The sequence below is a fragment of the Thamnophis sirtalis genome, unplaced genomic scaffold, assembly GCF_051295495.1.
Source record: "Thamnophis sirtalis isolate CommonGarterSnake01/CBP01778 unplaced genomic scaffold, rThaSir2_p1.2 scaffold_6, whole genome shotgun sequence".
Classification (NCBI taxonomy): domain Eukaryota; kingdom Metazoa; phylum Chordata; class Lepidosauria; order Squamata; family Natricidae; genus Thamnophis; species Thamnophis sirtalis.
The window spans coordinates 47,702,636-47,720,649 of record NW_028261386.1 but is presented as its reverse complement, the minus strand read 5'-3'; the positions used below and the strand labels follow the sequence as shown (position 1 = coordinate 47,720,649).

Genomic DNA, 18,014 nt, shown 5'->3' with positions numbered 1-18,014 from the left:
ACAGTAAACGTAAGCACAATTACCGCCGAACTAAATCCTTTTGCTACAGTACACCCACACTTTTCAGCCCTGACAACTGCCGGGGGGGGGGGTTAATCTTCCGAAGAGAAAGGGGGGCTCCCTGCGCAAAATTACGCCTTCTCTTCTCATTTGTTAGCTGATTCCATCAAAAAGTTCGCTATTTATAGGCTACACACATGAACCTGGAGTAATGCAAACCCTCCCGTGTTTGTTCCCTTTTGCAAAGTGACCGGTGCCGCAGCTTTTGATTGCCGTTCGGGCAGCCGGAGCGGCGGAGAGGACGAGCTGCAATCAAAGCAGGCTGGGAGCAGATCTCCAGCTGCAGGGAGTCCGGGCAACGCGCTCGCCGCACAACCTTGTGAGTACCATAGCGCGATCCCCCAACACCCCCCGCCCTCCCAGCACAATTTGTAGATTCGTTTAGGAAAACCCATTGTGAAAGAGAAGGAGGGGAGCCTTTAAAAAAAAAAGACGACGAAAGAGACCGCGAACTCGAGGAAGAAAGACTACGAAGCAGAAGAGGGCTGAGAATGAGCCCCGCCGTTGTCGCGGAGTGTCCCTCGGATCCAATTATCTGAAGAGTGGCGTTTAGCGATTCTCCCTAAAGTCAGGCAGGGTTGGATTGATCCGTCTGGGAATCAAAGCTGAAGGGAAAGGATCTTTGCGATACCCAAACAAAAGTGATTGGTGGACAGCTGCTTCCCAATACAATTGAGAAGCAGATAGAAAAGCACCCAAAAGAAGAGGAGTCTACTTTGTTATTATTTTTTTAAATGTAGACAGAGGGCCCTAGAGAGCCCGTAAAAGATTGAAAATCTTAGATACTGACACCCTCCCCGCCAGCCCCAATGGATTGGCGGTTGTTATAAATTTGTAAGAATTTCTTCTTGGACATTCCTTAAACTGCCTCACCATAAATTAACCAGATTCCCGCTTGAGTCGGACTAAAATACCGGTTTGTGCGTGGGAAAGACCGGAGGGGATGCAAATCTTGCAGGGGCCGGGAAATGCGGCTTTGGTCAACGCGATGGCAACCAAATGCCAGCCAGAGAACTCTGAACTGTGGAAGGAAGGAAGGAAGGAAGGAAGGAAGGAAGGAAGGAAGGAAGGAAGGAAGGAAGGAAGGAAGGGACGGGGATGGCTTTTTGCTAGCGAAGGAGCCGGACTTGCAGCCCACTGAGCTGAGCCTGGCCTAAAATCCACCCACTGCAGCGGCAGGATGTCCTGGATCCCAGCCCTGTCCTTAAGAGCGGCAGGAGCGCTCCGTGTGGTGCTCTGCCTGCCCTTGCGCGGTCTCGGCAGCCAGAGGATGGGGCTTGCTTGGGCTGGAGGTCCGGGCACCAGCTCCCGAGATGGGCATTCCGCGCGGGAGGAGGGTCTCCGTGCCTTAGGCGCATAGCGGAAGGGCCAGCGCAGTCCCAGAAAATAGCAGCAGCAGCAACTTGCTGGGGCTCCGCTCGAACTTTGCTGCCTCCAGTGGAAAAAGTGACTTCGATCCAAGGCCATTTATAGTCGACGGAAAAGTCTCCTTTCCCGTGAGCGGCGGCTGAGCGAGCAGGCAGCCTTTCAGCTTCCCTGCGAGCCCTCGCCTGTCCTCTCTCGGGTGGGGAGGACGCGAAGCCGAGGCGTTTGCTGACCCGTTAGGTTGGCAAGGCCGGACTTCTGGCAAAACTTTATTTCGCTAATCTTTGGGGTCTCCCTTACTAAGATTATAACGCAAAGAACGCGGTGGATCACGGGGCAGAAATGGGGAGATCTTATATTTTTAAAGGGGGATTATTGACACCACTTTTCCCCATATAATGGAACCGCTAGAGAGATTAACCAATTTTTTCAAAAGTCGTCTAGAAATAGGGCTGTATGGTCCATATTTTGCATTTTCCCCTCACTTTTTCATCAGGAGTTCTAAAGTAAGAAGGTGTAATATTAGCAATTCATTCAGTACTTTAGGGGCAGATGCTCTTTCTTGAAACAAAGAGTCCTTCAACTTCAGTTCCAATCTCTCCACACTGTTTATCTTTTTCTTTTGACACTTTTTCTTCCATCATCGAAATTTGAAGAGTAGTGTAAAAGAGTCATAGTGTCAAAAGAGAAACAGTGTCACAAACCTGGGAGATGGATGGGAGAGTATCCCTTATATAATATTTGAAAAGGGGAGACAACTTTAAATCATTTACATCATTACTATTTAACTGTAGAAAATTAATAGTTTTAATTGTTTGGCCCCAATAAAATATTTTTTTTCATTTACAATACAGTTGCAGTAGGGCTCAGACAAATGAAATTATTTATAGTTAGATCTTTGTTCTATGTTCTGCTGCTTAATTTGAAAAGCTACTTTATTGGGCTCAAAGATGATTAAAAAGTAAACTTGGCTTTGAAATTAGCTTGGCATATCTGAAAAGTTTTGCCTTTACTGTAAAGCTGTTTTGGGAAAGTACATGGTTATTTTCTAACTAGCTGAAACATGTAAAGAAAAACACAATGTAGTTTTGTGTTTTTATCCTCTAATTTTGAAAAAAACTTATATATCCAGCCATTTCTATGTGGGAAGAGATTTTACAAAATATGAAACCCTCATTTTCCTAGTTTAATAACATCATAGTTTCCTCCAATGGTAAAGCAATTTACAGCCTATTCACAGCAAAATTTCCAAAGTTGTGAATAGTAGATATATTTCTATATGTGAGTTAGGAGGATTAAAAAGTTTTTTTAAAAAAAAAAATCATTCCCTAGCATAGATTGAATGTTTGAAATAAAGGAAGTAGAAGAGAGTGATAGCAAATACTTTTATTATACAATAGCCTATATTTTCTTTCTTAATGGATGACACTAAGAACTGCAAAAGGCCAAATGTTCCTAAAAAAATCTTACAGTCTGTTTACATAGATTTCAAGTTAATTCTTTATAGGAAGAGTATAACTAATCATTACATTATAAAGTATTTGTTATCAAGAGTTAATTTTCTGAACCTATGTAGGATGTTTCTTTGCCTTGTTCTCTACCGCTAGTTATAAATTTATTGGAATGATTATCATGGTAAACATAATGAAACTAGAATATTCTATATGCCTTCCCAGACAGCTCTCCTTGTGGTTCAGAACACTTAGAATGATTTTATTTTGTAATATAATATGCTTATATATGCATATAATGCAGGTTCTAGTAAGTATGATTTCTCATTAATTACTTAGTTAATATTTTATTATTTATGTATTATTTTACTGTATGTATTTGCCCCCTCTCTTTTTAAATTCACGACTCTAGACTAACAATAGTTAAAACATGAAATTAGACATAACTAGAAATAATACATATCTATATCTATCTGTGTGTGTGCGCGCACACACGCGTTTGTGTGTATACACAGACACACACAGACACACACACAAACACACACATACCTGGCAACTGACAACTGAATTATCTGATTACTTTCAGCTGAACAATTTTTCCTGAGAAGTGCTATTTTGAGGAGTTAATCAGATGATAAAATGATGGTCCAATTTGGTATTCATCAAAAATACATGTTTTAAATTGCATCGGTTAAGTAATAAAAATATAGGAGTGTAAGCCAGTATTTATTTCTGAAATGTAGGGACATGCTGTCCCTTAAATTTTTCAAACAGAACAACTTTTAGTACTATTAGTTGTAGTGGACTGTCTCTTTCAGCATGTGTGCATGCCTGCATGTTGAATTAATCCCTGACAACTAGATTCAATTTGATCCAGATAGTAGCCTCTAATTCTACCAAACCTTCTTCCAGTTTTCCTTCCTCAGCCACATTCAAGATTCTCCACATACTAGTCCAATCTTCACATATAGCCCATTGTTTTCCCTTTAGTCGTTCCTCAAACTACTCTTTCTATCTAGAGCTATCTAGTATCATTTATCTATTTCAATATTTCCATGCTTTTTCCTTTCCAAGAGAAGCTGCCTTCCTCAGCCTCTTACCTCTTAAAACACTGGGTTCAGCTATTCATCCTATTTGACCATTAGTTAATCAGACTGGCAGTAGATTTCTACCACTCTCAAAGTGGTCTTTGCACTAATAATAATGCTTGTCCATTTGAGCAAGAAAATTTCATCCCACTTTTATTTTTCCTTCCTAGTTCTTCCCCACTTTTATCTTTTTCACAGATCAGCCAAGTGTTGATTCATTAGTTACATGTTGCATGGCAAAATACTTTTAAAAGTATCTGCTTTTTCAATTTCTGATAAAAAATAAATCTCTTTAGAAATGTTATTAATGGGCCTCATATACTATTTGTAAATATCAGGCTGTGTACAGTTTATATATGTTAGGGCTATGTTGTCTTGGCACAGTACGAAGGATTAAAATGTAGGCTTCATGAGCAAAGCCCTCTATTCATTTTTAAATTTGAATGAAACACATTAATAGGGGGGGAAAGCCATTCCTTGAATGTGTATCAATCAAAATGTTTATACATCTCCCACAATATGCATTTAATCTGAATCTTGTAAATGATAAAAAATGGGCAGAGAAACAACTTCACTGAAATTGTTAATAAAGAGTACAGTGTTGCTTCATAGAGATTAAGTTTGGTCTTGAATGAAGGAAAAAGGTGAACACCAAAGGTGAAAAGAAGCAGGCACATTGTTTCATTGTGAAAATTTAAACACTGCTTTAGTTAAGGAACAGAAATCAGTTTATTTGGAATGGGTGGCATTTTCTTCAGAGTTGTAAGTTGTATTTTAGTTTATTGTTGCAGTTTCTTGACTTTGTAACTATAGATAGTTCAGCATATATTTAGATTACAATAAACATAATTTTCCATGAAAGAGAGGGTCTGATGTCTCTCTGGTGCCACTGCTCACTTTTTCAGTAATGTCAAAATATGTGCTAGATAACTTAGAAATGTCCGGTATTGTTATCTCCCTCCCTTTCCCTGTTCTTCAAAAACATGCATGTACTTTGCATACTAAAAACATATGTGTGAACCAATATACTATATATTATTAAACAAATAGAGGAAAAAAGTAGTCAAGGATAGCTATAAAAGCAAAAGCTGCATAATAATTTAACATTTTAACTAAATACATTTTACCAGTTTTAACTCTCTTATATACAAGAGGGTCAGGCTATATATTATTCAGTGTTAGGGCCATATAGGCAGAAGTTTCAATTTGAATCAGAGAGAAAAGGGAGATATAAATAGAAATACAGTGGAAAACAGGAACACATTGGAACATCTCTTACCAACTTTTATCTTGCAGGTACAGAAAAAACTCCATTCTAGTCTTATTTTCATTAAATATTCCATATATAAACTGTTTTAAAAGTGGTTTATCTCTCTTATTCCCAACCAACACAGTTTTGCTATATGTATTAAACTCTTAGTAATGTCATCCGTATTACTTCAAATTACTTTCAGGTTATAATCCTATTTAGAGACTGTACTTGAAGTGCAGTAATTGTACAGAACTAGAACTTAATTTGATAATTGGAGTAAAAAAAAACCTAGTGTTTTTCCTTCCTTCCTTCCTTCCTTCCTTCCTTCTTTTGTACATTTGTTGTAAAAATTCTGGTACTCTACTTAGAAGCAGTCTTTATTGGCCACAGAACAAATAAAGAAGGCAGCATAATGCTCCTAGTTGCAGGAGATCTAGCATAGAAAAACTATACGTAGTCCTCAAGTTAGAACAGTTAGCTTAGTGACAGTTCAAAGTTACAACGGCACTGAAAAATGTGACTTATGACTGTTTTTTGCATTTTTGACCATTGCAAGAATGTGGCAAAGCCATAAGCGAATAAGTAAAACTATACTGCTTAGTGATTTTAAAATATTTTAGTCAATGACCTCAATCAAAGCAGAGTAATAACATCAGTAATTCAGTACAGAAGTAGAGGATCTCTTTCACTTGAGAGCCGTAAAATTATCTAAGGCAGAAAATAAAAATGAAGCAATCCCCAAAAAACTTAGAGAAGACAAAAATACAGAAATATAGATCTATAAAACTTTTTAAAAGTGCAAATGATAAGAGAGAGAGGGAGGGAGGCAGGTAAAGGAAAGATGAGTAAAGTGGAACACAAGAGAAAGAAAAAGGATTCCTTTTTAGAATGAACAAAATTGATATTGAAAACTAAAAGGGGAGGAGAGCACTCTCAAAGACCTTTCCACTGACTTTGCACTACTGGACAGGGGGTGATTGGGGTCTCAGGCCAACTGCTGATGAAACTCTATAAGCCCTGTTCTCTTGCAGTGGACATTTCCAAGAGAGTCAGGGCCACCTGGTGCCAGGCAGCATTCCAGTCATGTACACCTCCTGCTGCTACAAAGCCAGACAGTCTCCAGCATTTCTCAGCTGGATCAGAGTCTCACCAAGTGAATGGGCAAATTCACAGAGATGCCAAATTCACAGAGAATTTGGCATCTGGCCGTTACCTTTCTCTGATTGGTCAGCACTTCCTTGCCTGGCATCTCTGACAGCTTCCTGGCCAAGGGAAAAGGAAACCCTTTGCAGAGCTTGATCCTTGGTAGCTATACCTCTAGAACCAAACTCTCAAGTTCTAAAAATGCAGTTTAGATCCCTAAGTTCCAGAACCTTAGAATCAACAACCTTCGCCCACCCTCCTCTGCCCCAAATGAATGAAAAGGGCAGGAAGTATAGAATCACACTTAAGCTAGCAGCAACTTCCTGCCTGCCTGGCTAATAATAGGTACATAACAGTATGTTATATATTTATGCTAGGCCAGAATTATAATAGCCATATGAGGTATAGAACATAGAATAATAATAGAGATGGAAGGTCTTCTAGGCCAACCTCTGGCTCAAGCATGAAATGGTATACAATTTCAGACAAATGGTTGTGTAGTCTATGCTTGAAAGTCTCCAGCGAAAGACTCCACAACTTCTGAAGGCACACCATTCCATTGGTTAAAAATTCCATAGGAATTAGAAAATAGTTTGACCCCCTGATCTTTGTAGGAGCCCCTCAAATATTGTTTCAATACCATTTTACAGATTGGAAGACCACACAATGAATTCAATTAAATCAATATAAGATTTGAATGCATCCCTTCAGAGGTTTAAGTGACACACACACACACACACACACACACACACACCCATACAGAAACAGTCTATCAAATTCTACTCTGATTCTCCTTCTCCCTTTAAATTTTGGTCTATTGATACATTTCAGTGGGATTTTCTTGTGATATTTTCCAAGATTCAACAAGAGTAGCCAGAATACTACAGCATAGCAAAAAGTTTGTTCCATTATCCACTGCCCTTCTAACCCTTCCCCCAGTGTCAGAAGGCATCAGATCTATTTTGATCCTTCTGTTATTGCTTCTTCTGGGATAAATCAGGGATACCCCCAATTATTCTTGGCTTCCTAATCCAATTTTATTTTTAGAAGTGTTGCGTGAGAAAAAAAAATGTTTTAATAAGTATAGCCAAGCTAGAAGTAGGCTTGGTCATAGTCATAAATCACAATAGTTCAACCAGATGCCAGAAGCACATCTGAGGACTTTCTAGGCCTTCTCCTCTAGGGGCCAAGGGAGCACAGACAAAGATTATAGAAGGGAAAGTTACAAGGTAGAGAGGCAGTAAATGCGAAGATATAAAGGAGTGCTTTGGGCTCTCTCCTATTTTGGGCTCTAATAATCTGTAGACACAAGAACCACAGTTGACAAATTCTGGGGACACCCACAAAGCCCAAAATTACTTCACTGAATTTCCCTGTTTCCCTGTCCTTAGTTTAGATAGGTTAAAGAACAACTCTCTCTCTCTCTCTCTCTCTCTCTCTCTCTCTCTCTCTCTCTCTCTCTCTCTCTCTCTCTCTCTCTCTCTCTCTCTTCTCTCTCTCTCTCTCTCTCTGTGTGTGTTTGTGTGTGAGTGTGTGTGTGTGTGTGTGAGAGAGAGAGAGAGAGAGAGAGGGAAGCATGGTTTTACATTATCTTCTGGATGCTTCCCACAATTTAAGCTCCATTCCCAACTTCATTCAGACTCTGCATAGACCTTTTCCACTCTTTTATTGAAAACCTTTGCACTAAAAAGTTACCATCAGTTTCAGGAACACAGAGCAGAAGATAAAATTTGTTGCCCATGTGCTGTTGGGGTGGGGACACCCAGATACACTTAGGAAAATGGGGGTTATCACTGCAAAACAATTCCTTCTCTCTCCTTTGAAGTGGAAACATACAGTTTGCTAGAACCTTGAGTATAACCAATCTTCCCGTTTTTCTTCCCCTTTTCAAAGTAACCGGGACTGCAGCTTTATCACCACTTTGCTGCCGAAACAGCTCGGAAGAGCCACGACCCCCATCAAGCCTAGAGCTGCAGAGGTTCCGGGCCGAGGCAAGTTACTCATCCCACAGTCATGTGAGTACCGCTCCGCCATCTACCGCCGGGTTTTGCGCTGACTCGTAGCTCGCGCTCCTACTTGACTTTAGCCTTTCTTCCTTGTTGTGCCTTCAAGCGACGTTTATAAACAGCGCGGCTACTGGCTTTGATCTAGTCGGAAAGCAATGTGGCCGGGAGCAGATCAGGGAGAATGGAGGTGAATGGAGAGGGCGAAAAGAAAGTTTGAGATGCGAAAGGCTTTATCCAGAATCCACATCGACCTACAAATTAGCCCGACATCGTTGCATACTTGCTACAAAGTTTGCAGTTTCAAAGAGCAACAAAAGCTTTTCACTACTTAAAACTGAACGTCACAGTGCTGAAAAAACAAACAGCTGCCCCGGGATGGGAGCTACGAGGCAGGCAAACATTTCAGCTAAGGAACCTGGTCGATTTCTTTAAAAAAAAAAGAGCAACAAGGGGCATTAAAAGTGCCTCTTTCCGGGCAAGGGGCATGGAGATGCTCTCTGCCGGTCTTACTTCTCATGCACTTTGGTGGTTTGCGCGTGAGAAAGACCGAGGGGATCTTGCAGGGACCGGGAAATGCAGCTTTGGTCAAGGCTGGCGTGGAATGGCAGTAACTGCCAGCCAGCGAACCCTGGACTGGGGAGGAAAAGGAAGGAAGGAAGGAAGGAAGGAAGGAAGTGACGGGGATGGCTGTTTGCTAGCGAAGGAGCCGACTTGCAGCCCACCAGCTCCCGAGATGGGCATTCCGCGCGGGAGGAGGGTCTCCGTGCCTTAGGCGCATAGCGGAACGGCCAGCGCAGTTCCAGAAAATAGCAGCAGCAGCAACTTGCTGGGGCTCCTCTCGAACTTTGCTGCCTCCAGTGGAAAAAGTGACTTCGATCCAAGGCCATTTATAGGCGACGGAAAAGTGTCCCTTTCCCGTGAGCGGCGGCCGAGCGAGCAGGCAGCCTTTCAGCTTACCCGCGGCCCCTTGCGAGTCCTCGCCTATCCTCTCTCGGGTGGGGTGGACGCGAAGCCGAGGCGTTTGCTGAGCCGTTAGGTTGGCGAGGCCGGACTTCTGGCAAAACTTTATTTCGCTAATCTTTGGGGTCTCCCTTACTAAGATTATAACGCAAAGAACGCGATGGATCACGGGGCAGAAATTGATTGATTGATTGATTGAGAGTTTATTTATATGCCGCCCTTTTCCCTTATCTTATTATAAGACTTATTTCATTTGACTCAAATGAAATAGTTCCCCGCCCAATACTTTTTTCTTCTCGATGCACTGACGTTAAATAGGGCGGGGGCATTTGGTAAGATTGGTAATAATGTCTTTCCTGCGGTATAAAGATCTAGCTGTCGGGACCATCCACTATAAACTTTCAGTTTTACATTTTAGTAGGATGGTAAAACAAGGTGGATTTGGGAGTAGCCTTTTCTCTAAGCTGAAGGAGGCAGAATGGAAAGTAAACATGTCACTTAAAATATATAGAATAGTAAATAGCATTCTCTGTTTTATCAATAAAAAGCTGAAGGTTACAGCAAACAAGGAAAATTAATATAGCAAATTGCATAGTTTCTTAAAAAAAAATAGCTTAGGGTACACAGGTAAGGAACAAGACTTTGAGGTCATGTCCCTACTTGCACCTAAACATGGCACAAACATATCCTGGCAAAGCCTGTTTTTTTGCTTTGACCCAGTGAGTTTGCCTTTATCTCATCTGCAGCCAATGGGCTAAATTGTCCTTAGCTGGACTGGTGTTAAAATAATATTTTCTCCTTTATTCCAACAGCGTACAAGGGCAGCCTCAAGGTGTATAAGATCTGTTAGGCTTTGTCACCTTGGAAGAAAGTCAGGTGACTGGCAGTAACTGTAAATAGAAGCAGGATAGTGATCAGAAGTGGGAACAGCAAATTTCATGCCAGTACATTTTTCTGCCAGCAGAAGAATAGGTGGATAGCAGTGTAATTCAGCAGAGGAAAAAGGCCTTTAGATTCCATTTGGAAGAATATATTTTTTTCAACCCTCCATCCTAAAGATTAACTAAGAATTGTCCCTTAATTCTTATTTAGCAATAGAAAGTCAATGTGCTTCAATATTTGTTGCAATTATTGTAACTTTTGTTCCAAATATTGCGTGCTGCAGAGCATCTAATACTATTTCAGATTTGCCCAAACACGAGTGAAGTGTAAGTCCAAAGTTGTAGCAGGCAAATATTATGGGGTAGGTGACATGTAGCCATTAAGCCTCCATCCTTTTGTCAGCTGCCAAAACAAAGTCACAAGAATGACTTATTTTGATAAATGAAACTCTGAAAGGTTTTCAGTATATATCTTCTGTGCTTTTTAAAGAAGCAAATATACTTTTGTTTTACTTTTAACTATCTTTGCAAACTTTTGAACTATTTCTTGTTCCTTCTTGATTTAATGTTAATGACTTACAGACAAATGTGTTTTCTCTCAATTGAAATATGTTGCCATGTGACATTGTACAATAGGAAAGTATTACCGGAAGGTTTATGCATTCCTTGCTTGCTGACATGTACAACCAGTCCATCCAACCTCAATCTTGTGATTATGTGCAATCCTGTTATTGGGGGGAATTTTACTGTACCTATATTGTGTGATGAGCAAATGATCTTGAACTTGTAATAAAGTGTAAAGAAGCAAAGAGATGACCTTGGGCAACGTATGCAGAGACTGTTAGCAAAGTATGAATTAAGCCTGGGAAGGGGAGAAGGCGTTAGAAAGAAATTTAAAATGATTCTACTTTGACTCTCTTTGATATGAAAAGAAGCAAATGAGAAAGGCTGCCAGGCTTTAAAGTTGCTGTTACTCTGGCCAATATCAATAGATTTCCTATATTTCTTGTGGCGTCTGTTTCCTGAACTGGCCTTCCTGAAAGGGCTGACTGCAATCTCTCTACATATCTTCTCCAAAGTCATTTCTGTGATTCCCTACATACGGTTACCTCCAATACAAAACCTTTCACTTTTCAATTCTTAGTTCTTATTTTACATACTCTTTGCCAATTCTTCTCCATTTCTTCCGTCCCTTTTGATCTACTTTCTAAAATTTTTATTTTCCTGCAGAAATGTATCAGTCTTCTTGGAAGCCTTGTCCTTTCTAATCCCCCCTTCTCCTCCTCTTCCATCCATGATCTTTTTTACTTATTCCATTGTAAAACCATTTCCTAAAAAGCCACCTCTTCCTTTCTCAAGACAAATAGCAGTTTGATTTTCATTTGTGCATTTCAAGACCACACTTGACTCAGAGGAACATAATTACAGTAATTCTATCATCAACAATCCATTTCTATATGTTTGTAAAGTTTTCAGTGTGAACATTTTGGATTTGTGGGGTTTGGAATATTGGGCTTTTCAGACATTTAAAATTACAGATTGATACAACACTATGCCCTCTCACATATTCAGCTATAACTTTGTATCATTATTAAGATATCAAGTTAGGTCTGTTGGATATTGTAAGATGTGTGGTGATGTATATATATAATCCAACAGGTTCAAATGAAAAGACACGGGTAAAGAGATATTTTGTAGAATTATCAAAAGGTATTCTTCACTTAATCGGGAAAAATTGTTCAAGGGGTATTAACACTTAGGAGAAATAAGTACAAAGGTCTCTCATTTGTCAGCTGTTATTTTTGTGTTTGTGTAACTATATTTTGAGGGGTGGTGTACACAATTTTATTTAGAACCTATGGATGGCTCACCATAAGGTATATGGAGCACTTTTTTCGTGATTTTTTTAAAAAAAGAACTCTTAAAAAATGTTCAGTCATAAGGAACAACTGGAATGTAAACCAAGCCTCCTTATTCCTCATTTTATGGCCTGAGGCACAACAGTAAGTAAGACGAATGTGTTCCCCTCCATCACTAACTCCTCCAAAAAACACCCCCCCCCAAAACCCAAGACAATTATTTTAGAAGTTTGTATAGCAAGCAATGTCATAAAGAAGCATACTTTTTGCTGTTTAGTCTGCCTTTATCAATTCAACAATCAAGAAGTGAGCACAGGAATGGTTTCAATCAAATATCACAAATGAGCAGTATATAAACTGTTCTTTGATATATATTTGAGGCATTTTACAATCATACATTCTTTTTATATTTGGCAATCTGCTTTCAAAGCTTAACAAATGAACAAAGTAACATTGCCCTTTATTTTGGCAACCAGAAATCTCAAGGTTGCATTTTAACCCATGAATACTTAATCCTTGCAATTTTTATATATTTTCCAAATTTTGTAAATGAGTCCATCATACAATTTTGGTTTTCCCTCTTATTCCTGCATATTGTCAAATCAACATTCAGACCCAGTACACATGGCTCCAAATGACCAACATGTTTTTTTAAAGGTTTCTTATGTCTTTAAATGTAGCAAATGGGTCTGCATATGTTAATATTGGCTAAAAGAGCATAGATATAGTAAAAAAAATTCTTTAAATTAAAAGAAAAAAGTTTAAAGGTAGATATTCCAGCGGCACTGGGATTTTTCATGCAATGATTAAATAATTTCCAGTATAAAAATCTAGTAGTGGAAAATTTTCTGTTACTGAATTGCTGAAGAACACATAACAAATTACTGCAAAACCTTCTTGTGAGGACAAGCAGGTATTTTGAATAATAGGAATTTCAAAGTGTACTATTACTGTATATGCTACTTGTATGGAGGAGTTTACCAAGTGCTACCCTGTTTCCTGAAAATAAGACCTCCCTGGATAATAAGGCCAATCAGATTTTTGAGTGCATGCACTGAAATAAGCCTCCCCCCCAAAAAACCTCCCTGAAAATATTGCAACATAGTAGCAGCCATGAGATGACCATGCTTCCTGCACTTCAAAAATGATAAGATCTTCCCCAAAATAAGGCCAAGTGCTTATTTCGGGGAGGGGGTGGTCAAATGAAAATAAGACCCTATCTTATTTTGGGGGAAACATAGTATAACAATTGTAAATCTATGGTATGGAAACAAAATAGTGCTGATATGTTCATTGGCTTGACCGATGGGCAATTTCATATTCATTGTTGAATATGGCTGATGCCATTGGACAAAAGATCACTTAGTTTCTGAATGATCAATCTGTAAAGTTTGGTAAAAACTCCAGATCTAGATAAAATAATTTAAATGCATATAAAATGTTAAACTCTTTTTAAAAAATGAAAGTTTTTATATATCTGAATCATGGCTTTGCAGCCCCCCTCCCACTCTCTCTCTCTCTCACACACAAAATTTAATATGCCATGTGGTATGAGCATTGAAAATTATATCCATTTTATTTCCATCAGTCTAAATCAAAAGAGAAGAATATGGGTTAGCAGAATATATTTATTAGCAACAACCTTTAAACTTATTTAGCCGTTTTCATCTAGTACGGGTCGTCCTTGACTTATGACCTCAACTGAGCCAAAATTTCTGTTGCTGAGTTTTGCTCCATTTTACAATCTTCCTTGCCACAGATGTTAAGTGAATCATTGTAGTTGTTAAGTAAGTAACACGGTTGTTAAGTGTACCTGCCTTTCCTGTTAACTTTGCTTGTCAGAAGGTCACAAAAGGTGATCACATGACCCTGGGACACAGCAACTATCATAAGTATGAGTCAGTTGCGAGTGTTTCAATTTTGATCACATGACCATGGGGATGCTGCAAGAGTCATAAGTCTGAAAAATGACCAAGTCACTTTTTCCGTGCTTTTGTAACTTCGAATGGTCACTAAATCAACTGTTGTAAGTCAAGGACTACTGGTACTATTGTTGTACATGATACAATGAGGTTTTGATACAAAGAAATTAATTCATTAAAAAACAACACAAAACTCAAAGGGCAGAGTCTTTGGACCAATGGGTCTTTTTCTGCTATCGGTTTTCTATGTTTTCTATGGAGGGGTCCTTGGTGCTCTGTGAGCTTAGTTGTTTTCTTGCAGACAATTCATTATCCAATCTATCCATTTCTGCAAGAAAACAAATAATCTCAGAGAGCACCAAGGACCCCTCCTTTCAACCCTGAGCTATAAATATTTCCCTTTATTGATGTTTCTATGTTTCTATTCCTTATATACAGTGAGCCAAAAGAAGTATACAATATGGCTAATCTAAACTAGGTATGTTTATATATAAAAGAGTGTAATGCTGTTATTTTTTATTTTTATACTTTATTATAATAGAACATTATTATTAAGTTAGTCCCAAAAAAGTTTACATCTGCGTAATTCATTATGGATTGTTATTTAATTCTTTGGACAGCGTAATGGAAGGTGAGATATATCAGACACATAATTGATTCTGGGGACTGGGACCATTCCATTTCCAGTTAGACATTCCAAGTATGAGGTCATTTATTCGAAAACTCTCCAGGGTTGAAATTATATTTTTATTCCTCATAATCTATAAACCTAAAGCAATGCAGGAATGAGACATTACAAAGGTGACAGCAATAAATTGTCTATATTACATCACTTCGCCATGTGTGGCATAATGTAATTGTTGCTGCATTCAAATTTTACTTGAATTTACTTCATTGTTTTAATCTGCACAAAAGTCTGCATTTTCATTCGCATCTTGATTGTCAAGGCTGTGTGCCTTTTTACTTCTTCTGAGCATAGTTAAAATTGCTTCTTTGTGCTGCTTGCTCTCTAGCAATCACAACCCTGCTAAGAAAGTGAGATGAAACAGCTACCTTACTTGTTCTTAGATTGTGGTTTGCTCTTAGATGCTTCCTATGTGCATAGTAAATGCTGCAAACTTTTGGAAGCTTTTTTCCCTGTAATTTTAATCCTCCACAGTTTTTAACCAGAGTTTAGACACATAGTAAATCAAAATAACCCCACTGATGAAATGATATGTTAAGGTTAATATTTCATTCAGATTAATAAAAATAATGAGGCTAATAATTCATTCAGATAAAAGCAGAACCAAAAACCTTTGGATTCTACTTCTGTCTTTATTGGTGGAGTATACAGAAAGTTTTTGTCATTCTTATTTGCCTCAAGCATCTTCCTGTATCACTACTGCCCAATACAGATGCTTACTTGCTGCTAAACGTTGACACAAATTCATGGCACATGACCAAAATCAATTGGAAGGGGTTTTTTTTCCTAATGATGATACACATGTTAATGTTACAATCATAAGATGTAATAGGAAATCATCATTTGATGTGGTGTATCGATGCGGATTCTCAGTCATCCAGGTCATGGTTGTCCCAAAGGTGCTTTTTCAAAAGGCAGCTGGACTTTCTTTGTTTTTGCTTCGACACATTTCCCTTCTCATCCAAAAAGCTTCTTCAGTTCTGGATGGTTCTACTCATCCAGAACTGAAGAAGCTTTTTGGACGAGAAGTGAAATGTGTTCAAGCAAAAACGAAAGGCAGTTGCTTGTTTAAAAGCACCTTTGGGACATTGTTTGATATAAAGTATGACAGGACAGAATATCTGACTTGTGAATACCTTATTCTTTTCCTTAACATGGTTTTAAAAGATATTTCTAGACTTACAGTAAAATAAATTTTTCGATTCATTTTATATAGCTTCAACTAGAACCCATGGTAATGTTACAGGTCTTTGCATCAACATTACAATATTTACTTAATTTGCTTTATTGACAGGTTATTATTTTTTCCCTCTCCTCATTCTATATTTTCCCTGCTTTCAGTTTTATTTTTGCCTTCATTTGAAGCAGAATGTAAGCATTAGCTCACCAACTTTTTTTTTACTCTATATTTTGTAGTGTTGTCCTCTATAACATTGCATTTTATTTTTAATGGCTAAGGTCATCAGCTTGCAGGTACTCAAAGATAGGAAACTTGTTGGCTATAGGGAAACTGTATATTTTTCATACAGGTTCCATACTATTGTTTAGATTTTGCCTTCATATTAATCCACAGAATATAAGAAGTGGTTTAATCCACTTTTTGTCTGCATCCCCTTAAGTCTGTGGAGAAAGGGCACGTTTGATGTCAAGAATGTCCTAAAGACTTATCTCAAGCACACCAGACAATTTCAAACATCTGATTCTTTGCTTGTAATACTTCAGCCTAGTACCATGAAAAAAAAATGGTCTTCAAATTTATCCCGAACAAAATAGATTAAAGTATATGAGATTTCTGTTAGTATTGCTTCAGGGGAGGGGGGGCTATTTATGTCTTGATAAGTATTTCCTGTACTCTGCTTTGCAAATTTTGGCACCAGCACTCCTTGAATTGACTTTTGCAGGGCAGCCAAAGAAATTGTTCTTTTTGAGTCACTACGCTCAGCACTAGTTACAGCCTCTAGTCAATGGGAGCTTTAATAAGACATAGCAAATATTCTTTTTTTCTTCTTTTCAGCAGCAAGAGATCCATCCATATATTTCATCTCCAGTTATCCTCATTGTTGAATGGGATTATCCTTTTAGAGTTGTATGTATCTCTGTGATAGGAGAAGGTTTTCTTTTTATTACCCCCCCCCCCCATATGTTTTCTCCAAACTTTATTTGGTTTCCAAAGTGGGCATATCTTTTAGAAAGAAGCTTTTAATAGTCTAAATAACTGTTGTATATTAAAAATAGAAACAGATTGCTGTTTACTACAGAAGGGGGTACGTGTTGCATCTGCATGTAATCACTCACTGACATGGGTGGGAGAAACATCCTGGTTATGTATATCCTCCACCACAGAAAGTTAACTAGGGTAGGAAAGACTCAAAGTGTTACTGCTTGTAATGCTGCCACCTAAGTATAATTTAGACTATTGAGTTGACTATCATAGCAAGGTAGCTAGACAGATACATCTATCTGATAGATGCCAATGATTTTAGATATAGAATTACAAGGAAGTATTGTGCTCAATAATTTGGAGGCTTAATATTTTATCCCAATATAAATTCATTAACATATTTTTTTTGCATTTGGGATATCAAAAAATCATCAAAAGTAATCTGAGGACAAATCATTCAATAAGGATTAAAGTTTGGATAGTGAGATGGAGGGGCATATAATTTTAATAAATAAATGATAAAGTGGAATAGGAATGGAAGGCCAACATATCTGGACCACAAAAATTCAGATGACCAATTAATGGCAGCAAAGTTTGGAATTTTCTATGTGATTTTATAAATGTCTATTGGTCCTCCAGATAACTTCCACCTACATATAGGATGCTTAAGCTTGGGAAATTTTATGATTTTGGTTTATGAAGAACATTTTCAGCCTTAAGCCACAACTACCCAAGTTGAGCATTAACAGCAAGACATAAATTATTATTCCTTAAACAGTTCCTTAATTGGATAGAAGGCAATTTAACCTAGCAGAAACAAGCCTAGACAAAGCCTAGATAAATTAACACAATCCGTTTCTTTTCTCAAAGGAAATTCTAACTGAAGGGAAAATTTGTACTTGCTTGTATTTCTTGTGTACCTAGCTTCTGAGTGATATTTTCATGGGTATTTCTCCCAAGACAAAACTAACAGCTGTCCATGGATGATAACTAAGTCAAGCATTCATATTCATTCTAAATCACATTTTGGGTTTTAAACATGTTTAAATCAAAAAAAAAAATCTTAAAAATGGAACCAACTGACTTTTGCTGTAAATTGAACCTTTTTAAAAAATGGATTTGGGGTTAGAAATCCAAACTATGTTCTTCAGCTTTATTTATGTAGCTACTCTAAGTCAGAC

General features: G+C 38.2%; 1 protein-coding gene across 2 annotated transcripts in view; it reads left to right on the top strand.

Annotated features, from left to right (window-relative positions):
- Nucleotides 1–273: 273 nt before the first annotated feature.
- ESRRG (estrogen related receptor gamma) overlaps nt 274–18,014 on the top strand; it is a 460,761-nt gene continuing 443,020 nt past the window's right edge. Inside the window, exons 1-2 of one of the 2 annotated variants that reach the window (XM_087717794.1) lie at nt 274–379; nt 8,253–8,374. Coding sequence is in view for 1 of the 2 variants with exons in the window: in XM_087717797.1 (XP_087573923.1) it covers nt 8,373–8,374 (2 nt within the window). In the remaining variant the exon portion in view is untranslated. The remainder of the gene's footprint in view (nt 380–8,252; nt 8,375–18,014) is intronic. The other variant, XM_087717797.1, reaches the window with a different exon arrangement.